The 25,182-nt window shown below is 41.5% G+C and overlaps 1 protein-coding gene across 2 annotated transcripts; it reads right to left on the bottom strand.

Moving 5' to 3' along the window:
• Nucleotides 1-9,072: 9,072 nt before the first annotated feature.
• On the bottom strand, nucleotides 9,073-22,182 carry LOC146716533 (protein NLRC3-like). Of its 2 annotated transcripts, none has more exons than XM_085452561.1 (3): nucleotides 21,975-22,182; nucleotides 20,042-21,833; nucleotides 9,073-9,268 (listed from the first exon to the last, which is right to left on the bottom strand). In XM_085452561.1, the coding sequence occupies exons 1-3, from the start codon at nucleotides 22,180-22,182 to the stop codon at nucleotides 9,073-9,075; spliced, it is 2,196 nt and encodes a 731-aa protein (XP_085308687.1). The 2 variants fall into 2 exon arrangements, with proteins under 2 accessions (XP_085308687.1, XP_085308688.1); XM_085452562.1 differs by lacking the exon at nucleotides 9,073-9,268 and adding an exon at nucleotides 17,315-17,510.
• Nucleotides 22,183-25,182: the final 3,000 nt, after the last annotated feature.

Genomic DNA, 25,182 nt, shown 5'->3' with positions numbered 1-25,182 from the left:
ACATGTGCCTGACCCTCTGGTAGCATCTCTCCTGTCTGGACGTTGTAATGCTCTGACTGTTGAATTGTATGGAAATAAATGATTGTTGATTGAGCATTGATACACCGAGTATTGTCCCTCCTTCAGCCCAAAGATTCAAAGAATTGGGAGATTTCAACAAGTGTCAGACAGACTTTAAGGTGGAATGAAAAGTTGGAGAGTTTCACAGTGAATTATCCAGTGGAGGATTTTTCTTCTTCTTTGAAGGTTTGAAATGTGAACATTGTTCTGCTGCAGTCAATGGACTAAACCAGAGAAGAAGAAAACAGACTTTACCATGAAGATCCTCAGTGTGGATCAGTATAATATCAGCCTGATGTCTGCAGTTTAGTGTCAGCACAACTTTCACATCATATTCATCTCAGCACAACTAAAACATGCTGACTGACCTCAGAGTTTCAAGTCCACATCCTGGACTCTCCAGGAAACCACACAGATGCTTCACTCCTGGATCCTGCAGCTTGTTGTTGTAGCTCAGGTTCAGCTCTCTCAGATGGGACGGGTTGGACTTCAGTGCTGCTGACAGATAATCACAGCTGATCTCTGACAAACCACAGTCCCTCAATCTGTATAAAGAATGAAAGATGTAAGTTTATTAGACAAAGTGTGAGCTTGAAATCATTCAGTGTTTCATCATCTGTTCAGAGCTGAAGAAGGTTCAGAATGTAGAAGTTTAGAAAATGGAAACTCCAAACAGCTGACAGAGTTCATACGCCTTTGTCAGGGTCAAATTCAAGCAAGACCATGTGAAAATTAAAACACATCATCCTAGGTGAACTTAAACACCTTTGTTCCCCTTTTGTTAAGACATAGAAAAGTACACCACACAAAAATACTGCAAAAGGAAACGGTCGCCTTATATACATAGTGTATAAACTCAAAATGCACATTTCACTTCAAATTAAGATTAAGGCTTTGAACAGATCACATAGTTCAGTTCAACATATAAGACTTTAAGAATGCACAAGCATCTACTTAAAATCTATTTAATTTATCATCCATGATATTATTTTGTACAATTCCAATGTATTTTGTTCATCTCCCTTAAATAAACAGGCAGTCTTAAAGTATGAAATATTCATATACAAACACATATAAATGTGTGTACTGTCTCAGTGGCTGATAGTACCCCACAGGCCTCAGTGTGAGCTTGAAGACATTTATAATGTTTAAGTAGTTTAATGTGCAGGTGCTGACGATAAACACATTTTGAATGAAAGCCGGGGAACTTTGGTAGCACAGAAACAAGTGGCTATTCTTTGTGACTATATGGATCACTCACAATACCATTATTTCACACAAAGGCACCAAATTAATACTCAAAAAAGCTGCAGCAATACACACAAATATAAACAGTACTTGGTGACAACTTTGCTTTTAGCCTTTAACCCTTCTTGACTACTTTTGATGTGGCCTCTATATTTTACCTTTAAAAACAGTTTATCTTGCCAATCTGTTATTTTCTCATTTTGACCAACTGTATCAGCACAATTTATCTAAATTCAGACAAAATTTAAAATACAAGTAGAAAGTGATATTTTGACTGTAAAAACCACACACATGTTTAACGAATCATCTTCATAACTTGAAATGCAAATAGAGATTGTACATTTTTAAAAATACGCACACGTTTTGCAAACAACAAAGTTATATGGTACTATTTACTAGAGATGGCACGATACCACCTTTTTTTATGTCCGATACCGATATCATAAATTTGGATATCTGCCGATACCGATATGAATCCGATATAGTGTTTTTTAATCAACAAAACTGTTTTTTAAAATATCTTGCTGCATTTTGCAAGTCTGCAAGTTCATACTCAAGTTTAAAACAACAACTACACTAAAGCTATTCTGTTATACCTGTATACAAAAAAAATATTTCATAGTTCAGCAATACTGATCAATCTAATAAACTTAGACCTACACCATCCTCCCTATTCTGGTATTTTAAAGAGTACTTAGCGTAAATATTAAGCAACCTAACTAATAGGGTTCCAACTCCCAGCAACAACAAAAATAAATAAATAAAAAATAGGGAACCACCCCTCACGCGCCACCTCATGATGCTTAATCGACGTAATCAACCTTAATTTGATGCAGTGTAAAAAAAAACATGCACAGAAATCAATTATTTTTCAAGAAATATTAAATAGATTCAACATCTTTCTTCAACAAAATTGCAGACTGCACAGATGGTACCTTCCCAAAGTAAAAAGTACTATAGCTTACTAGGGTGTATATATTAGACTTAATAGTCACTATATACAGTAATGGACTTCTATTCATTTTACATCAAATTAAAACTTTGGGTGTCAGATAATTATTTATTAAAAGCTCGACATTTTAAATGAGAATAAGAAAGAAAAGTATGTCTTTGTGCCCCCTTTTCCCAGTTAATGCCCTATCGGCCCCCTGGCTAAACTTTGCTAGATCCGCCCCTGCACAGTTACCAGCCGTCAGCTACATAGAAAAAGATCCTGGTGTAGAAAGTAATATTAAATAAATTCTAACAACAGCTTATCAAGCTTAAACGTGCTGCTGTTGTTCAGCCGCTGGTTTCCTCTTTCTGGTGCAAAGTGGGCCAAAAACAAACAAGAGAGACGGACTCGCCACAGAAAAGCCGATCAGCTGATCATTAGCAGTTTCACGATTGAAGTAGCAGCCGGAGAGCGAGAGGCAGTCGCTCGTTAAGCTTAACGTGGGAATGCTTTACAAACATTCAGAGATGGACTTACACACTTGCTTTACTTCTCTCGGGATAACTTTGTCGGAGATGAAATGCCGGGTTGCTAGCGAAGCTCCACATGCTATCCAGACCACCGACAGGTCCTGCATGCCACAGCTGCTCTATCACGTGATGCATACTGCTCCGACGTGCTAACGTCGTTCTGAGGCGAGTTACGGCGTGTTGCAAGTTTTGTGAGGTGCTTTCGTGATATTTAATGGATCGGATTACATTTTTTATTTTTCTCCGATATCCGATCCAGTAATTTAGGTCAGTATCGGACCGATACCGATACGTAATATCGGATCGGTCCATCTCTACTATTTACCAAAAAATGCAGCCAAGGCTCAGACGTTTTTCATATAATCATTTCAAACTATTTACAGAACAATCAGGTGTCAAACAATAGTTTGTGTCACTCTAACACATATGAGAACAGCACAGGGATAAACCTGCAGGTCTGACAGCAGGTGTGTCACTCAGCGTTTACACTGCAATCTGCCTTTGTTGGCTTTAAGGCAGCAACTGTGACGATCACTAGTAGAACTGACACACAAAACAAAACAACAGCTACACACTAAATACACAAGACAACAAACTAACTTGAGACCAAACACGGTAAACGTCACAAATCTCTCACGTATCAAAACTCTCTCTCTCTTTCGCTCACTCGCTCTCTCTTGCCGGTCACTCCTAAAACTTCCCCCTTTTGCTAAACAACCAAATGTCATGTTTCCATATCATTTTTGATTGGTCGACATGGTACATTTTCCCACCTATAGGGCTTTGGAGCGTGATGTCACGGGAGATGGGCCATGCCCCCTTCCGCCATGACAGTAGGCCAGCCAAAGGATACCATTTCAGCTATGGATCGTACGTGTTGTGTTGTCGGTTGCAACGTTAGATCACACGATCGTGAAGGCAAGAAGCTGGATAACGGGCTCTCTTTTCATCGTTTTCCATCCTGGAGGCAACGTGAGGGATCCCATGTATCCGATATTACTAAACAAAGACGTCAGGCTTGGATTGCAGCGGTGAGACGAGCGGATATCGAGTTCTCTGCAATCCCCAGCTTTTTGTTGGTTTGCTCACGGCATTTTCTTTCCGGTGAGTTCTAAATTAATTCATATCACTCTTGAAAGGCTTTTAGTGTTATTTTCAACGTGTTGAGGTCATAGATAATGAGATAAAACATGCTAATGTGTGATGCTGCAGAACCACATCATGTCGACTGAGTAGCTTATGATTTGGCATTATTGCAGGCAAACCAGCATATGAAATGGATGTAACAAATCCAGACTGGGAACCAACACTGCACATGGGGCATGACGACATACCTGTATCAGACTCGGACCGGCACTCAAGGCGTACGCAACGGAAGCGAAAAAGAGCACTCATCGGAGGTAAACAACCCCCCCCCCCCTCTAAAAACATACTAAATTGCTATCACTGTACACTAATCCGCACATAACTTCCAGATGAATCACACACCTGTCATTGGAATATTGGTGTACATTTACCTTATGTCTAATTTTATCTTACAGGCTTTCGTTATGCAGCTGCAGAGTCTGAAGGTGTGCCCCGTGCAGAAGTGATTGATGAAGATCTGACAGAAGACCAACAGCAAAATCACAATGTCATGGAGGCAGTGGACAGCAGTTGTGTTGGACAAGTGGAGGTTGAGGTACCAGCTGCAAATGTGGATATACTGAAGAAATGTAAACCTTTTAAAATGATGACAGATTACAAACTCTCAGCTGTGTCTGTAATCAAACCTCTGTAACTTTGCTTCACTTCAGCAGCATCAGCTCATGTTCACATGTTGATTCATGGTTTGCTTCAGTTTTTGATGGACTGCAGAATATTTTGAAGGTTATCTGCTATAAAAAGCCAGAACAGGAAAATCTGCTTCATGTGCTTCTGTTTGATCCTCAGTGACTTTGACACAAAGGCCTCTGCTGTGATGATCACACCTCTGATCAAGTCTCACAGTGTCAGCTTTGTTTTTATACATATGGATATGTGCTGATAAATGATCAGAATTATAATATTTCCCACTGTCTGCTGTGTGCCGTGACCTTTGACCTGCTAAAGACAGTCAGCTGTGGATTATTCATTGTTGTGTCTGATACTTAGAACTGTGAGGAAGAACACTACACAGTTAATCAGGGTCCCCTCTCTCTGAATCAGGAAAGGTGGGCAGGCCGCGTGTGGGCCGCGGGCCATACGTTGAGTCTCACTGTTTGAAATGTGAACATTGTTCTGCTGCAGTCAATGGACTAAACCAGAGAAGAAGAAAACAGACTTTACCATGAAGATCCTCAGTGTGGATCAGTATAATATCAGCCTGATGTCTGCAGTTTAGTGTCAGCACAACTTTCACATCATATTCATCTCAGCACAACTAAAACATGCTGACTGACCTCAGAGTTTCAAGTCCACATCCTGGACTCTCCAGGAAACCACACAGATGCTTCACTCCTGAATCCTGCAGCTTTTTGTTGCAGCTCAGGTTCAGCTGTCTCAGATGGGAGGGGTTGGACTTCAGTGCTGCTGCCAGATAATCACAGCTGATCTCTGACAAACCACAGTCCCACAATCTGTATAAAGAATGAAAGATGTAAGTTTATTAGACAAAGTGTGAGCTTGAAATCATTCAGTGTTTCATCATCTGTTCAGAGCTGAAGAAGGTTCAGAATGTAGAAGTTTAGAAAATGGAAACTCCAAACAGCTGACAGAGTTCATACGCCTTTGTCAGGGTCAAATTCAAGCAAGACCATGTGAAAATTAAAACACATCATCCTAGGTGAACTTAAACACCTTTGTTCCCCTTTTGTTAAGACATAGAAAAGTACACCACACAAAAATACTGCAAAAGGAAACGGTCGCCTTATATACATAGTGTATAAACTCAAAATGCACATTTCACTTCAAATTAAGATTAAGGCTTTGAACAGATCACATAGTTCAGTTCAACATATAAGACTTTAAGAATGCACAAGCATCTACTTAAAATCTATTTAATTTATCATCCATGATATTATTTTGTACAATTCCAATGTATTTTGTTCATCTCCCTTAAATAAACAGGCAGTCTTAAAGTATGAAATATTCATATACAAACACATATAAATGTGTGTACTGTCTCAGTGGCTGATAGTACCCCACAGGCCTCAGTGTGAGCTTGAAGACATTTATAATGTTTAAGTAGTTTAATGTGCAGGTGCTGACGATAAACACATTTTGAATGAAAGCCGGGGAACTTTGGTAGCACAGAAACAAGTGGCTATTCTTTGTGACTATATGGATCACTCACAATACCATTATTTCACACAAAGGCACCAAATTAATACTCAAAAAAGCTGCAGCAATACACACAAATATAAACAGTACTTGGTGACTGTTAAGTCTAATTGTTGAATGTTGCCATTGTGTTTCTTAAATTTGTACAGTCTTAGTTCAAGCAGTAGGATCAAAGCCATTCCTTTGATCCTGGCCACCTCTCCAACCACTTTGTGCTGGGGGAGGTTTTATTGTAGATACATCCTATCTGGAAGATCTGTTTCTTTTGATGTAAACTTCCTGGGTTTACGACCCTTTGGTCAGCAGGAGGTCTGACACACACACACACACACACACACACACACACACACACACACACACACACACACTCTTACAGAAGTTCACACATATACATAAAATGCTTTGTCTTAGAACAAAGGGGGCGTGGCTTTGTTCTGACGTGTTTTGTGTGAACTGTCTCCCAATAAAAGGTAGCAGGAGGAGGTCAGATCTGTGGTCATTTTCGTGGTGGACACAGACGAGGCCTCCCTTGCGCAAATAATCGATCGATCGACTGTCTTGTTTTCTTCATGATGAATAAGTCTCTAGAATTAGCGGGGCTTGTGGAAACACAGACCCAACAGTGACAACTTTGCTTTTAGCCTTTAACCCTTCTTGACTACTTTTGATGTGGCCTCTATATTTTACCTTTAAAAACAGTTTATCTTGCCAATCTGTTATTTTCTCATTTTGACCAACTGTATCAGCACAATTTATCTAAATTCAGACAAAATTTAAAATACAAGTAGAAAGTGATATTTTGACTGTAAAAACCACACACATGTTTAACGAATCATCTTCATAACTTGAAATGCAAATAGAGATTGTACACTTTTAAAAATACGCACACGTTTTGCAAACAACAAAGTTATATGGTACTATTTACCAAAAAATGCAGCCAAGGCTCAGACGTTTTTCATATAATCATTTCAAACTATTTACAGAACAATCAGGTGTCAAACAATAGTTTGTGTCACTCTAACACATATGAGAACAGCACAGGGATAAACCTGCAGGTCTGACAGCAGGTGTGTCACTCAGCGTTTACACTGCAATCTGCCTTTGTTGGCTTTAAGGCAGCAACTGTGACGATCACTAGTAGAACTGACACACAAAACAAAACAACAGCTACACACTAAATACACAAGACAACAAACTAACTTGAGACCAAACACGGTAAACGTCACAAATCTCTCACGTATCAAAACTCTCTCTCTCTTTCGCTCACTCGCTCTCTCTTGCCGGTCACTCCTAAAACTTCCCCCTTTTGCTAAACAACCAAATGTCATGTTTCCATATCATTTTTGATTGGTCGACATGGTACATTTTCCCACCTATAGGGCTTTGGAGCGTGATGTCACGGGAGATGGGCCATGCCCCCTTCCGCCATGACAGTAGGCCAGCCAAAGGATACCATTTCAGCTATGGATCGTACGTGTTGTGTTGTCGGTTGCAACGTTAGATCACACGATCGTGAAGGCAAGAAGCTGGATAACGGGCTCTCTTTTCATCGTTTTCCATCCTGGAGGCAACGTGAGGGATCCCATGTATCCGATATTACTAAACAAAGACGTCAGGCTTGGATTGCAGCGGTGAGACGAGCGGATATCGAGTTCTCTGCAATCCCCAGCTTTTTGTTGGTTTGCTCACAGCATTTTCTTTCCGGTGAGTTCTAAATTAATTCATATCACTCTTGAAAGGCTTTTAGTGTTATTTTCAACGTGCTGAGGTCATAGATAATGAGATAAAACATGCTAATGTGTGATGCTGCAGAACCACATCATGTCGACTGAGTAGCTTATGATTTGGCATTATTGCAGGCAAACCAGCATATGAAATGGATGTAACAAATCCAGACTGGGCACCAACACTGCACATGGGGCATGACGACATACCTGTATCAGACTCGGACCGGCACTCAAGGCGTACGCAACGGAAGCGAAAAAGAGCACCCATCGGAGGTAAACAACCCCCCCCCCCTCTAAAAACATACTAAATTGCTATCACTGTACACTAATCCGCACATAACTTCCAGATGAATCACACACCTGTCATTGGAATATTGGTGTACATTTACCTTATGTCTAATTTTATCTTACAGGCTTTCGTTATGCAGCTGCAGAGTCTGAAGGTGTGCCCCGTGCAGAAGTGATTGATGAAGATCTGACAGAAGACCAACAGCAAAATCACAATGTCATGGAGGCAGTGGACAGCAGTTGTGTTGGACAAGTGGAGGTTGAGGTAGCAGCTGCAAATGTGGATATACTGAAGAAATGTAAACCTTTTAAAATGATGACAGATTACAAACTCTCAGCTGTGTCTGTAATCAAACCTCTGTAACTTTGCTTCACTTCAGCAGCATCAGCTCATGTTCACATGTTGATTCATGGTTTGCTTCAGTTTTTGATGGACTGCAGAATATTTTGAAGGTTATCTGCTATAAAAAGCCAGAACAGGAAAATCTGCTTCATGTGTTTCTGTTTGATCCTCTGTGACTTTGACACAAAGGCCTCTGCTGTGATGATCACACCTCTGATCAAGTCTCACAGTGTCAGCTTTGTTTTTATACATATGGATATGTGCTGATAAATGATCAGAGTTATAATATTTCCCACTGTCTGCTGTGTGCCGTGACCTTTGACCTGCTAAAGACAGTCAGCTGTGGATTATTCATTGTTGTGTCTGATACTTAGAACTGTGAGGAAGAACACTACACAGTTAATCAGGGTCCCCTCTCTCTGAATCAGGAAAGGTGGGCAGGCCGCGTGTGGGCCGCGGGCCATACGTTGAGTCTCACTGTTTGAAATGTGAACATTGTTCTGCTGCAGTCAATGGACGAAACCAGAGAAGAAGAAAACAGACTTTACCATGAAGATCCTCAGTGTGGATCAGTATAATATCAGCCTGATGTCTGCAGTTTAGTGTCAGCACAACTTTCACATCATATTCATCTCAGCACAACTAAAACATGCTGACTGACCTCAGAGTTTCAAGTCCACATCCTGGACTCTCCAGGAAACCACACAGATGCTTCACTCCTGAATCCTGCAGCTTGTTGTTGGAGCTCAGGTCCAGCTGTCTCAGATGGGAGGGGTTGGACTTCAGTGCTGCTGCCAGATAATCACAGCTGATCTCTGACAAACCACAGCGATACAATCTGTATAAAGAATGAAAGATGTAAGTTTATTAGACAAAGTGTGAGCTTGAAATCATTCAGTGTTTCATCATCTGTTCAGAGCTGAAGAAGGTTCAGAATGTAGAAGTTTAGAAAATGGAAACTCCAAACAGCTGAAGCCAACAGGAAGCAGCTTCAAACAAACACAACAAGAGAAAAAACTCTGAATGTTTCACATTAAAGTCGTACATTTATCATAAAAACAGGACAAAGACTTGAAAAAGTCATGTTTTTCCTTCCAGGAACCACAAGGCTTCACTTTTAAAGGTGAAGTGTGAAAGAAATGGACATATTTGAAGTCCAACACCTTTTTCCAGTCACATTATTAAAGCAGACAAACTACAAGCTCATTTTCATTCCAACAAGTCATCTTCTGACCTGGACTAACAACACTGGTCTCTATGTGCAGCTGGCTGTGAGACCAGTGCTCAGGGAGCGTCTACAAAGTGCAACACTGAAAGAACATCACACACTAGCTTTGTCCCAAAACGTCGGCTGCATCCTTCGGAGGACCCGGTATTTGCGGTCTACGTGGGCCGGGTCCTTCAAAGTCCGAAAAGGCTGGAAGTGCGAGGCTGTGAAATGGGACGGTCTAGCCTTCAGATTTGCGTCACCGCTGTGTTGGTGGAGTTTAATAAACTCAGCCGTCTCCTCCTTGCTATCTAAAATATAACAGGACACTGGCGTAAATTCTCGACCGTCTCACACATCTGTTTAATCAGTTTCCTGTTTAACGTTTATTCAGCTGTGTGAAAATCCCGGAGGAACTTTGATCTCAGCCAAACCGATTTACTCCGGAACAAATAAAACACAGAAAAAAGGCAAACAATTACATTACATTACATATTTGAAGTTTAAACAGCTACTTTCTCACCTGAAAATATGTTAAAAGTTTATTTTGTGACCCAGAAAGATTAATAAGAGTAATTTGAAAACTTAGTAGCTGCCGCCATTGTTGGCAGCTGAAATTTGGCTGGGCCGCGCTATGAATTCTGGGATATGGTGGGCCACGAAGGACACACCCGACGAATCCTTCAAATTCGGGGAAATGAAGGACGCATTTGTCGGGCACATTTGAAGGAGTCGACAAATACGGACAGCCTTCATCGCCTGGCTGTGATGTAATCGGCCTTCAAATGCAGCCTCTGGAGGATGCAGCCGACGTTTTGGGACACAGCTACTAATTTGCTTCCATCATCCAACCTGAAGAGGAAACAGAGACGCCTCCCCTTCAAAGTAAAAGCTGCTCCTTTTGGACACAGTATCAAAGAAAGTCTACAGTATAACATAGAAAAGACAGAACAAAGTTTTGGTTGTTTTTAAATTGTGCAGAAATGAAACTACACTAAGCTCAATTATGTGACAGACATTTCATCCCATGTCAGTTTGGCCTCATCCTGGGCCGGATTATCCAGCACACACTCTGACCACAGGTCCATGTTGAGCAGGATGAGCTGCTGGCTAATCTGGAGGCTGTAGCAGCAGCTCACAGTCACAGTGGGTTTCCACTCATGAAAAAGCTCTGGCTGCTTCATTTCTCATCTCATATCAGAGACTTTAATGCTTCACTGAAGCTGTACTGTGATGCTTCCATATTCCAGTGAGGCCTCCATAATGATTTCAGCTGTTCTGTACACACACTGTGTGCCCTGTATGGCTCAAAGTCTCTGCAGCCTGTTTTTATCTGCTATCATCAGATCTTCATCATCCTCATTCACATCCCTCACACACTCTACAGCCTCATCAGCACTGACTTCATCTTCACTGACTGATGGAGCACAACATGAACCTGTGGAGGCTGAAACACTGTCCTGTCAAACATCTCCCCGTCACCACTCCACTTCTGTCAGCCTTTAAATGAACCCTGCTCAAGTCTGTCACTTCTGTTTGGAGCCAAAAGAGGTTAAAGATTGTGTCACTACATTCTTGTCTAGAAAATATTAAAAGTGTATTTGGTGACACACAAAAAAGGGTAAAAGTATAGTTTGGATCCACACATGTCCAAACCCTGGTGTGTAGGCCTACTTAGTATTGAGAAAAGCCCACTAAAAGAACGCCCACCAGACCAAAGCAATGGTGTTGACTTGATCAGCATTAACCCCGCCCCCTGACTTTGATGGGTGAAGCTGACAAATAAAATGTATTTATGAACAGCGATGCAGGGCCAGGAGTAGCAACGTGAATTAAATAAATACATCATTAAATAATTCATTAAATGTGTCAGTAAAATAATTAAAATAGAAAACAAACCAACAAAATATGTAATTAACTAATTTGAATTGTACATAAATACTTAATGAATTATTTTAAATGAAATTAACTGATAATTCATTGTGATTTTGTTTTGTGTTTTGATGAGCTAATAATCAGCTCTCTTTTTCTCATTGTTGTTCTAAGCCGCTTATCCAAAGGTAAGGCACTACCTGTTGAATTATTTCCAAAGTGTGCCAAATTGGACATTACAAATTAAAGTCTACTCACTGAAATTACTGGGGAATGTCTGCTTTGATTTTGATGACAATCTCATGACAGTACTGAGGATTTAATGCAGTTGGACTGCTAAAAATGATTGAATGCGGTTGGACCGCTAAAGGATTTAATACGGTTGGACCGTGGAAAGCAGTTGGACTGCTGAGTGATTTTAGTATATTAGGGAATTTGGTTATTGTTTGGGGTGGAGCCCGTATTGGTTATAAGGTTGGACCTGCTTCAGTCTTACACTTTTTTGGCTGTTTTACTGTTGTTCCAAAGTATTATAAATTATTCAAGAACGTCAGTTGGACTGATAGGAAGCACAGTGCTCAGAGGTAACGCTTGCCAATGCCAAGGACGCTTAGGCATTGTCCTCGAAGAGGGATAGTCAGTTGGTCACTGTGGAGCTTGGGGCACTCCAGAATAACTAGGAGTTAGAGTCTCCTTACCGTTTGGAACGGTAGTCTGCGCTTTTTTGGCCAGCAGAAGTTGGACTTCGGGCGTGTAACTTTAACTTAAAACTTCGGGGTAAGCCTTGGCTGTGAAATGCCAAAAATAGAGCTTCAGGCAAAGTTTGGGTTGGTTGACGCTTTTAAATTGAGTTAGGGATTTTAGAGATGAGGCCAGAAACTGTTGGACAGATACTGGTTAATTGATCACAAAAAAGTTGGACTTTATCGGTTGGACCGTTAACTTAAATTTGTCGAAATTGTTTAGGCGCTAAAGCTGACAGATGTGACAGTGGTTGTAAATATAAGACGTCTTTGTAATATAAAATAAGAGATCTCTGTGTGAAAGGAGTCTGAGGCAGTGCTGGAGCTATTTTTAGACTGTGTGTGTGTGAGTGTGAAAATGCAAATTAGTCAGCAGTGAACTGTTTAAACCACAGTTGGTTTTACAAATATTGCTGCAAACATTGTTGAGTGTGTGTTTAAGACGCCATTTATGTTCATTAGAGGGCTATAAATAAAGTTTTGAGTTGCCGTAGTGGATGTATAGTAATTGACTGAGTTTTGATATATAAATATAGTGAGTGCACTGTATATATTTAAGACTAACATATTACTTTTAGGAGTAACCTCTCATCAGCAATAAATGCTGGTGTGTTTTATTTTTTCTATTCTATGTGTGTGCTGTGAGAATTAATAGAGGTTTCAATTGTTTTCTTTGACTTGCTCTTTCTGATTATGAAAGGCATGTCTGAAATACTCTTAGGAAAGCGTGTTGTGAGTATATTCCTCAACTCTTGTCACAGTTTAAGTGTGTGAATGCTGTGAGTAGCAGGTTTTGAGTGATTGGGTGTGATTTGTACAAAATAATAAATAATAATAACACTATGAAAGTTGATAGTAGAGTGAGTGCAGAAGTGGAAGTGTGAGAGAAAAGGCGGTGTGTGTGTGAGACGATCTGACAAACGCAAAGAATTTAGTATATTTAGAAGTGTGTGCGTGAAATAAGGGTGAATTGTTTTAGATCAAGACTTAGTAAAACAAGAGTTTTATTAGCCTGTAAAAAAAACAAAACAGGAGAGATAGAAACAGAAAATATGGTTCTGAGCAGCTGCAAGGTTGACAGGAAATGGTGTGTGTGACAGGAACTTTGCATGCCCATAAAAGGAACTGACTGTGACAAGTGAGCACACAGAGAGAGAAACATACGAGGTAAACTCCAGGCAGATGAAGCAAATGGAGGTTTTAAGAAAAGAAATGAAAAGGATATTAATTGTATGCTTTAGTGTGTCAATACAGGTGGACTTCTTTCAACCTAGAATCTTGAGTACAAAACCATTGATTAACAGAATTGGGAGGAAAACAGGCCAGATTTTGGCTTAAAATTTTACAGCTTGACCTCCCACTTGTCCCGATCCTGAGAAGAAGCTCATAGGACAGTTAATCTCCTGATGAAGACCGACAGAACATCGTGGACTTCAAGAATTAACAGCAGGCAAAAGACAGTGCAACTGAAACTACACTGACGATACCAGCAGCAGCATGGAAGAAAAGCACGTGATGGAAAATGCACGGTGAACTGCAGGCTGGTAAGAACAGTGTGACATAACTGTTTAAAGACACTGAATGGGATATTTTGCCAGGCTGGGATTTAATCTAAAAGGAAAATACTGAAAAGAGCAACGGAGAAGAAACAGAGAAGAAACAGACTGTGTTTGCTGGGGATCACAAGACAACAAAGGACACTAAGAGAAGGGCACAGGGGCCAGTGGGAAGGTGAAGCCCAGACGAGTTCGACTGCGAGAATAGAGGGTACAATTGGGTTGAAATTGAAGCCGGAACTCAGGATGGTTTAGGGATGTCCACGTCACAAACAAAGAGGTAAACAAAAAGAAGGTAAAATAAAGAGAGAAAATAACTGACAATTACATTAATGAATAGAAGACACACATACAGATATTACATAGATTTATTTTTAGGATAAAGGGGAGAGCTTATACGTAGAAATGACTTTTTATACATATTGCATTTTGTGCCTTTAAGGGAGTTGTGGCTCAATTCGTCTCTTGAGGGTCACGAGCCTTTGGCTAGCGCTATGATTAGCCAATCTACTGTGAGGATGATATGAGTTATTGAAGGATTGCACACGCTCACAGACATATAGAGTCCATAAACACACATGACAGTATTGATTCCAGGCAAAAGGCCTCAAATTAATTTAGCGTTTAACTGAACTTGAGCTGGCCCTGTAACAAGTGACAGAAAAGAGGAACTGAATAGGAGTTTCTTGCTTTAGAGAAGGACCAAAGGAAGGAAAGCATATATTTTGGTTAAGTCTGATAAACTAGAATGAGAAGGTATTGTTACATCAAAGGAGCAAGATGAAATAAAAAGGCTATACCAAAAACAGGTTATAACATAGGAAATGTGAGTTTTAAAATGAAGTTAGTGTTAACACACAGGAGTTGTTTCAAGGCAGCGTTTAGCTATGATAAAATGTATGCAGGAGTAATTGCTTATATGTTTAAACTTAATTGATTAAAGTGGTTGTTTTTTTTGGGATCTTTTAGTAGAATAGGCGCTTATAATGATTTTCTTGTGAAAGGAGATTCTAGGTCAGAGTGGAGGCCTTGCAGCAGCGAGAGTTCTGTGTACAGGATGTTGATGATTAGATAAGGCAAGCGACAGGAAACGCATGCAGGGACGTGAAAGCAGCGTTTTAAGAGTTTTAAAATGATGAGTAACGTTGAAGAATATATATAAATACAAGTCAATAAGTCAAGAAGATAATTAGGATCAGGCTTTTGATTAAAGAGTCCCAAAGATGATAAGTTAGGGATGTGCAGGAAAAGGTGTTTTGTTTGCTTTACACAAGATCTCGGCGACCACAGGGGGGTGAGGATGCTGGAGGCCCGAGGCATGATGGACCACAAGAGAGGGACGCAGAAAAAACCTAATCTTACGCATGGAGTGTTCTCGAGGGGGAGCTGGTGGTTATTACTGGACCACTTAGAGGACATGAGGTTGTCTGATTTGCTGAGCCAGAGGACGGCTAGAGAGGGTCAGAGCGGGAGTGGTGACCCCGATGTCCATGATGCCATGGATGGACATGGAAGCAGCTGAGTGGGCCGAGGAGTGACCCAACACAATGTATTGTGACCTCTGGTGTTCCAGAGGTCGAGAGAGGGAGTATTGAGATTGGAGAGATATTTTGCTGCTATTGTTAAAGGCTCATGTTCTCACTTAGATCATCGATTTCTACTTACATTTCTTTCTGGGAAAAATGGGGATTACTTTGGAAACAGGAAGTATTTTCCCCAATAAGCAGCCCTGGATTAGTAAATCACTCCAACATGTTCTCAGGCAGAAGAAGCTGTCTTGTTATGAGGGAGAGAAGAAAAAGATTGAGGCACAGAAACTTGTTGAAAGAGAGATAAAGCAGCTAAAATCAGGTGTAAAAGTAAAGCAGAGGATGAGCTGAATAAAGGGCACTCAAGGCTGGCTTGGAAAGGAATGAAGTCCATGGTGGGGATGCAGAACAAGGAGCAAAGATGAATGTGATGCTGAATCAGCAGAAGACTTGGACTCATTTGATTCCAGCTTTGATATCATTGATTTCAATGAAGAGCTTTGTGATTGTAGCAAAGGGCTGGTAGCTCTGAGAGTCCCACTGATGAGGTGTTTGTGTGGAAATCTCTTAGTGGGACCAAAGAGAGAAAAAGCCCTGGTCCTGATGCTGTGGGAGGGAAATGATTGAAGTGTGCTGTGAGGAACTGACTGGGAGATTTTCACACATTTTCCAGTCCTCCTTGGAACAACAGGAAGTTCCCAGCACATGGAAACAAAGGTTAAGTGTCCTATGGCACTCAGTGATGATGGTGCTGTGGCCCCACCACCTCCACCTCTTTGTAAAGGAACTAACTGTCATCTGAAGCTTCAAATGGAACTAAGACTTCCTCCACTAGGTGGCAGTGTCTGATGAGAAAGTGTTAGTGGAGCTGGCCTGGAGTCAAAAACAGGAAGATGCAGGATTTGGGCTGAAATGGGGAAAAGTGGTTAGCACTAGTGCCTTAAAGCAAGAAGGTTGTAGGTTGAAGCTTGTTGGCCTTTCTGTGGAGGTTGGATGTTCTCCCACAGTCCAATGAAATGCTGCTTAGGTTCATTGGTGCTTCTAAATTGGCTGTAGGTGTGGATGTGAGAGAGTGCTTCTCTGTCTCTCTCTGTTGGCCCTGTGATGGACTGCTCACCTGTGCAGGTGGACCACGCCTCTTGCCCTATGACAGCTAGGGCACAGGCTGCAGCCCTGTGAGCCTAAGCTGAATAAACAGTTAGCAAAAATGATCCATAGATGGCCTGAAATCCCCCAGTTAGCAGTTTGGTAGATAGCTATGACATGCTAATCCCATCCAGCAGCTGTATTCTACCTGTAAGCTGATCCCTGCTGAGCCAAAGCACTTTTTCATATACAAATTACAACCTTTAATAGAAACCTATTGGTCAGCATCTTATTAGCCTGCTGTTAGCTTCATTCCACAGAAAACTGAGAGAAACTAACAGAGTTGATAAAGAATAAAGAGAAATGTGCTGATTTAAAGCCTTTGAAGTGCTTCAGATGATCTCTGTCCACTTCTGTCCACTCATTCATTCATGTAAGCTTTCTAATGCAGCTTTGATCTTCACAGTCTGCTTCATGAAACTCATTCTAACCCTGAATGTCAGAGTGTTCCTCCTTCTCTTTCCCATCATTCATGCTGGCAGTGGAGGAGATTTGGATGTTGGACTGTGTTTTGGATGATGTGTGTATGTTTGTGTTGGACTGCTGTCTGTAAAGCAAACGCACATTTTGCTTTGGATTTCAGTGTCAGACAGACTTTAAGGTGGAATGAAGAGTTGGAGAGTTTCACAGTGAATTATCCAGTGGAGGATTTTTCTTCTTCTTTGAAGGTTTGAAATGTGAACATTGTTCTGCTGCAGTCAATGGACTAAACCAGAGAAGAAGAAAACAGACTTTACCATGAAGATCCTCAGTGTGGATCAGTATAATATCAGCCTGATGTCTGCAGTTTAGTGTCAGCACAACTTTCACATCACATTCATCTCAGCACAACTAAAACATGCTGACTGACCTCAGAGTTTCAAGTCCACATCCTGGACTCTCCAGGAAACCACACAGATGCTTCACTCCTGAATCCTGCAGCTTGTAGTTGTCACACAGGTCCAGCTCTCTCAGATGGGAGGGGTTGGACTTCAGTGCTGCTGCCAGATAATCACAGCTGATCTCTGACAAACCACAGCCCCTCAATCTGTATAAAGAATGAAAGATGTAAGTTTATTAGACAAAGTGTGAGCTTGAAATCATTCAGTGTTTCATCATCTGTTCAGAGCTGAAGAAGGTTCAGAATGTAGAAGTTTAGAAAATGGAAACTCCAAACAGCTGAAGCCAACAGGAAGCAGCTTCAAACAAACACAACAAGAGAAAAAACTCTGAATGTTTCACATTAAAGTCGTACATTTATCATAAAAACAGGACAAAGACTTGAAAAAGTCGTGTTTTTCCTTCCAGGAACCACAAGGCTTCACTTTTAAAGGTGAAGTGTGAAAGAAATGGACATATTTGAAGTCCAACACCTTTTTCCAGTCACATTATTAAAGCAGACAAACTACAAGCTCATTTTCATTCCAACAAGTCATCTTCTGACCTGGACTAACAACACTGGTCTCTATGTGCAGCTGGCTGTGAGACCAGTGCTCAGGGAGCGTCTACAAAGTGCAACACTGAAAGAACATCGCACACTAGCTGTGTCCCAAAACGTCGGCTGCATCCTTCGGAGGACCCGGTATTCGCGGTCTACGTGGGCCGGGTCCTTCAAAGACCGAAAAGGCTGGAAGTGCGAGGCTGTGAAATGGGACGGTCTAGCCTTCAGATTTGCGTCACCGCTGTCTCGGTGGAGTTTAATAAACTCGGCCGTCTGCTCCTTGCTATCTAAAATATAACAGGACACTGGCGGAAATTCTCGACCGTCTCACACTTCTGTTTAATCAGTTTCCTGTTTAACGTTTATTCAGCTGTGTGAAAATCCCGGAGGAACTTTGATCTCAGCCAAACCGATTTACTCCGGAACAAATAAAACACAGAAAAAAGGCAAACAATTACATTTTTAAGTTATCCGAGTGACTTATATATCGTGTTTAACCTGAGTAGCGAAAGAGCAGGGGTCTGAAAACGATGAAGCCGGGCGTCCGCTGCTCTCGCCGGCTGGAGTGACCATTGAACCCCCCGGCTTGCTAGCGAGCGGGTGGGTAACAGACGTCTCCGAAAACGTCGGCACACTTTTGCAAATATGCGATGTCTTGATAAACCAAGCCAGAGCGTTCTCACTCCCGAGGCGTAACATGTCGACGTTTTGTCACGTCCCGTGGCGTTCCTGAGGAACGCGAAAGGAGACCTTCGGCGTTCTTATGGTACGCGGTGGGTTATGGCTGGAATCCAGTGCAATGACGCTCCCGCGGTAATAGACGTTCCAGCCCTGTATTCCAGCCCTAAACCTAACCTTATCCCTAGCCCTAACCATAACCTTATTCCAGACCGTAACCAGGACTTTAATGATGTTAAATAGCGTGTTTCTAAGCGATTTGAAGAAAAAGAGCGAACATGTGTAGGTTCAGTCCAGACGGTTCTCATATTTCCTCTTTTTCCGAAGTCGTCATTTAGGAACGTGGTGGGTAGCCGAAAACGTAATATGGTGACGATTTGTCACCTAGCGTAAAATGTTACGCTTTGGGAGTGAGAACGGGTTGACCAAGCAGATATTTGAAGTTTACACAGCTACTTTCTCGCCTGAAAATATGTTAAAAGTTTATTTTGTGACCCAGAAAGATTAATAAGAGTAATTTGAAAACTTAGTAGCTGCCGCCATTGTTGGCAGCTGGAATTTGGCTGGGCCGCGCTATGAATTCTGGGATATGGTGGGCCACGAAGGACACACCCGACGAATCCTTCAAATTCGGGGAAATGAAGGACGCATTTGTGCATTTGCATGCGCAAAAGAAGACTTCACACACAACGCGCTCTGTTTAGACCCAGAGCAAAGAATATTGTTTGACAGATGACCCTTAATATGAAGACTTCGGACTTTACGTTTCCCAATTTTTGCTTTAAGTTATTTTGTTATTTACATAATAATGTAAATAACCTAATAATGATCCTTATTGCTGTTTTAGAGGAGCGGTGCTTCAAAGGATAGCTGCAGATTTCTGTCAGAATCTGCAGATTATACAGTACAAATAAAATGTTCACGTTTCTCCAACGTTGTCTTCCCAACAGTTTCACTGACATCTACACGGGATGGCCAGGAAGCGTTCGCGATGTCTTATCGGGCGCTGATAATTGGCGTCTGTCTTGTGTTGGTGACGTAAAAGACAGATTTAATGCGACATGACCGTTCAAACAGCAGTCGCTTTCTAAAACATCGGATATGTATCGGATTCAGTACCACATACGAAAGTGACCCAGGTCGGATTTGAAAATATCGGATTCGCGACGTTCACACTGTCATAGCATGATCGGATATGGGTCGCATAGGGTCAAAAAAATCGGATTTGATGCGCTTTCGCCTGCAGTGTGAACGTAGCCTTACTCTCAAATCCTCCCTAATAACAAGAACATAATTACACTTTAGCCACAAGAGGGCAGCAGCATTAATACAAGTCACATGTATATAAAGGTACAGTGATTATATTACAGTGATTTTGACAAAAACAAAACAGAGGTTCATGGCAGTGTGTTTTCCATAACATACCAACCAAATTAAATAATAAAAACTTTATAACTTACAGAGCTTTTTTAGAGGCTTTGACCACTGGCAGCAGCCTCAGAAGAGCCTCCTCTGAAGCAAAGTATTTCTTCAGGTCAAACACATCCAGATCTTTTTCTGATGACAGTAAGATGAAGACCAGAGCTGACCACTGAGCAGGAGACAGTTTATCTGTGGAGAGACGTCCTGATCTCAGGGACTGTTGGATCTCCTCCACTAGAGAACGATCATTCAGTTCATTCAGACAGTGAAACAGATTGATGCTTTTCTCTGCAGACAGATTCTCACTGAGCTTCTTCTTGATGTACTGAACTGCTTCTTGATTGGTCTTTGAGCTACTTCCTGTTTGTGTCATCAGGCCTTGCAAACGAGTTTGATTAGTCTTCAGACCCAAGAGAAAACGAAGGAACAAGTCCAGGTGTCCATTGGGGCTCTGTAAGGCCTTGTCCACAGCACACTGGTAGAAGTATTTCTTTGAAGATTTTCTTGTTTGAAACACCTTCCAAGTTGTTTCTTGCTCTTCCAGCAGATTGAGTCCAGAGTTGATGAAGGTCAGGTGGACATGAAGAGCAGCCAGAAACTCCTGAACACTGAGATGAACAAAGCAGAACACCTTGTTCTGGTACAGTTGTTTCTCCTCTTTAAAGATCTGTGTGAACACTCCTGAGTACACTGAGGCTGCTCTGATATCGATGCCACACTCTGTCAGGTCTGGTTCATAGAAGATCAGGTTTCCTTTCTGCAGCTGATCAAAAGCCAGTTTTCCCAGTGACTCAATCATCTTCCTGCTCTCTGGACTCCAGTGTGGATCTGTCTCAGATCCTCCATCATATTTGATCCTCTTGACTTTGGCCTGAACCACCAGGAAGTGGATGTACATCTCAGTCAGGGTGTTGGGCAGCTCTCCTCCCTCTCTGGTTTCCAGCACATCCTCCAGAACTGTAGCAGTGATCCAGCAGAAGACTGGGATGTGACACATGATGTGGAGGCTTCGAGCTTTCTTGATGTGGGAGATGGTCCTGCTGGCCTGCTCCTCATCTCTGAATCTCTTCCTGAAGTACTCCTCCTTCTGTGGGTCAGTGAACCCTCTGACCTCTGTCACCATGTCGACACACTGAGGAGGGATCTGATTGGCTGCTGCAGGTCGTGTTGTTATCCAAAGGCGAGCAGAAGGGAGCAGGTTCCCTCTGATGAGGTTTGTCAGCAGCTCATCCAATGAGGTGGACTTTCTTGTTTCAGTCAGGATTTTAGTTTTCTTGAAGTCCAAATTAAGTCGACACTCATCCAGACCATCAAGTATGAACACAACCTGGAAGTCTTCAAGCCTGCAGATTCCTGATTCGTTAGTTTGATTAAAGAAGTGATGAACAAGTTCCACCAAGCTGAACTTTTCCTCTTTCAGCACATTCAGCTCTCTGAAAGTGAATGGAAATATGAACTGGATGTCCTGGTTGGCTTTGTCTTCAGCCCAGTCCAGGCTGTATTTCTGTGTTAAGACTGTTTTCCCAATGCCAGCCACTCCCTTTGTCAGCACTGTTCTGATTGGTTCGTCTCTTCCTGGTGAGGCTTTAAAGATGTCTTCTTGTCTGATTGTTGTTTCTGGTCTGTCTGGTTTCCTGGATGCTGTTTCAATCTGTCTGACCTCATGTTCCTCATTGACCTCTGCAGTCCCTCCCTCTGTGATGTAGAGCTCTGTGTAGATCTGATTCAGGAGGGTTGGGCTTCCTGCTTTAGCGATGCCCTCAAACACACACTGGAACTTCTTCTTCAGTTGGGCTTTAAGTTCTCGTTTACAGAGTGGAGCAAATATTTCTGAAGGTAAGAAATTCAGAAAAAAATATTATATAATAAATATCATAGCCTTTCAGTACCCTGAAAGGATGAATGTCTATTGGTCCATTTCTTGAGCTATTAGGAAAGATCAATATTCAGTCTTTAGAGAAATTCTCTTACTGCTCTGCAGATGGTCAGCCATCTCATGCTGCTTAAGTCTCCTCAAGAAGTGGAGTGTGATCTTCAGAAATGCTTCTCTGCAGCTCTTTCTTTCATCTTCATCCTCTCCTTCAAACATCTCCTCATCCTCCATCTGGCTCTTTAAAGTTTCTGGGTGATCTGGACTCAGAAGCTTCTGGATCTTCTTCAGCTCATTCTTCACAAACATGGTGATGTTGTCCTCCAGCCGCTGGAAAAGAAAACTATATGAATTACCCAGTGGTAAATGGACTGGTTCTTATATAGCTCTCTTTGATACTCTGTGCACACAAAGCATTTATACAACATGCCTCATTCAACCAAGCACATTGTTCTATGCTTAAATACTTTCTTTCACACTCTGATGGATGCATCAGAGGGCAGCTTGGGTTTAGTACGTTACCCAGTACATTTGCCAGCCAGGGTTTGATTCACAAACCTAACTAGTAGCTGACCTGCTCCCCTCCTGTGCTACAGTCACCCCAATCTGACTGAAATCATGGAGCCCAAACTCTGACTTATGTTGGACACACTGACAATCCTCTGGTCCACAAAGTGCAGCATAGAGGTGACTGAAAAGAACAAATGTAAACGTAGTACTACAAACCATAACCACAGAGTCCAGGTGTGTTTGATGTTGCTGTGCAGACTGACCAGTGGAAACCTCTGCTCTCTGCTGGTCCACTCTGTGGAGGAGTAATGTATAATTAGCTCATGTTATGTCTGTCCACACACAGACACAAGCTAAAGGTCCATGAAGTGATGTTTGGATGGGTTCAGTCAATCAGATGACTGTCATGGTGGAGCTTTGCTAGTCCTGCTGATCCCACTGAGAATTAACAACTCAGTTTCCAGATGTCTGTAGTTTTCTGCTCAGTTTCTTTAGTCCCAACAGCTCTTACCATCTCCTGCATAAAGCTTTCCCTCCATGCTCAGATGCCCTGGAACAAGGTGCTCTCTTTATATCAGTGACTGGTTTAAAGGGACAACTTGCAGTGCTCGCCAAACTTTGTGTCAGCAAAAGTAGTTCTAATGTTTCTTACATTTATTACATTTTTACATTTTTACACACACAAATCAATGAACGCAAAAACATAAACCTTTCAGATATTTTGTTTCACAATGTTACAAAACTCAGTTCAAAACTACACAGTCTGATTTACAAGTACAAAATATTTATGACCACAGTTTGAGCCGATGTATGTCCCGAGTCTGTGGACTCAGTAGTTTTGTTTTGATTGTTATTGTCTTTTGTTACAATTTCATTCTGATTAAGATTTTCTAGTTCTGAGGTTTTGGTTTCTGTGTTCCCTCTGTACTGTGTTAATATTGTGTCTCTGTGTTCACTTCCTGTTTTATTTTGACAGTGCCATGTCCTACGTTAGTGTGTCTACTTTTGCTTCCCCTTGTCTGGTTATGTCCAATGAATCCTGCTGTGTCTCCCTTTTCTCATTCCCTGATTTCTCTTTTGTGTATATGAGCCCTTTGTTTTCTCCTGCTTGTTGCTGGTTCGTCTGTGTTGTCTCCCCGTGTCTCCGTTTAAGGTTTCAGGTTAGTTTTGTAGTTTTTTCAGTAGAGGTTATCTTAGCTTCTGCACAGGCCATCTCCACTGCACTTCACCGTTTCAATAAAGCTCACTCACTTCACAGCAGTGTCGGCATCTTGGGTCCTTTATTAAATTCAACATGGCTCGCCCCGCTAGCCGTGACATAAGATGTGAAAACAATATCCAAAAAACATGAGGGACAAACAGGGAATAGTTTTAAGGTGCAGGGCCAACAAACTGAGTCTAGCCATGAACTCAGAGTTGATTGAATTAGCATTTTGAATTGGCTGATCTGAGCAATCAAGTCTATGTTCACTTTGAGTTAAGATTATACGTGATTGATGGAAAAGAAAAAAGCCGTCATCAGCAACTGATTCTGATTTAGCAGGTTTTCAAATCTAAACGGTACCCATCCCTAGCTGGCTGTAGTTAAACCTTTACTTAAAAAGCATCCCTAGACCCAGCTGTCTTAGCTAATTATAGGCCGATCTCCAACCTGACAATCCTTGAAAGAGTAGTTGGGGGGCGACAATCAGAGGGGCAGTGTGATGATCTTAGGTTACGAACTACCGCAGTCAAGTCATTAAGGGAGACGGGATCAAACTGCTCTAAGACAGCTGAGCACACAGGAGAAAGACTCGGATCTGAGGCAGCAGTCGGCGAGACAAGAGCCCTAATAGACAGAAGCTTGTTGTTAAAAAATGCTAAAAAGAGTGACGCTGAAAAACTAGTTCATGCATTTATTACTTCCAGGCTGGATGACTGTAATTCATTATTATCAGGATGTCCTAAAAACTCCCTGAAAAGCCTTCAGCTGATCCAAAATGCTGCAGCAAGAGTCCTGACAGGGACTAGAAAGAGAGAGCAGATTTCTCCTGTTTTGGCTTCCCTTCATTGGCTGCTCCTCACATACAAGGTCTTAAATAATCAGGCCCCATCTTATCTTAATGCTGCACCACAACACCTGATCTCTGGTTTCCTCACCTCTTCAATCCCACTTTAATACTTGACTAAACTCATTTTCCTGTTTAGGTGTTGAGGCAAAGCCGCCCATCTACAATGCAGGCAACAGCAAACGGAGCTATTTTTGATTCCCTTTGAGTTTTTTCTACTTTTGTGCTACAAAATGTTCAAGCTGATTAAATTCATTAGAATAAAAGTTCAGATAATTTTCTCATATTAATGTTGGAGGTAGAAATTCAGGGAACTTTGCACAAAAACTGGCAGAAATTTCCTTCAAAGATGCAGTTTTTACTTTAATACTGTGAGTACATTTCAGAGCCTGGACTCTTTTACCTTTACTTGAGTAAAGAAGTTGAATCATTATTTCAGCTTTAAGAGGGTATTTTAACACAAACATCAGTCCTTCTACTTAAGTATGTTTGACACTTTGTTTAATCATCATTTTTAATGATCAAATATAATTATGTTTGTTATTTGTGGATTTTAAATGTCCTTGACAGAGACAGATGATGATCATTATCCTGCACTGTGGTCTCAGGTTTGGTCGAGCTAGCACAAAGAATGGCTATGTTGAACTTCCTCCTGGGATCTACACTAAGAAGTGAGTCCAACATTAGCAGGGTCTCTTTCCTTTATCTGATTCACTTTAGCATTCACAGTCACGTGAAGCTTGTTATTAAC

This window comes from Copadichromis virginalis, linkage group LG3 (assembly GCF_057382275.1).
Source record: "Copadichromis virginalis isolate Kocher_CV1m ecotype Utaka linkage group LG3, C_Virginalis_male_GT1.1, whole genome shotgun sequence".
In the NCBI taxonomy this organism is placed as follows: Eukaryota; Metazoa; Chordata; class Actinopteri; order Cichliformes; family Cichlidae; genus Copadichromis; species Copadichromis virginalis.
Note: the sequence above shows the minus strand (reverse complement) of the source record. Positions and strands in the feature narration are given on the sequence as shown.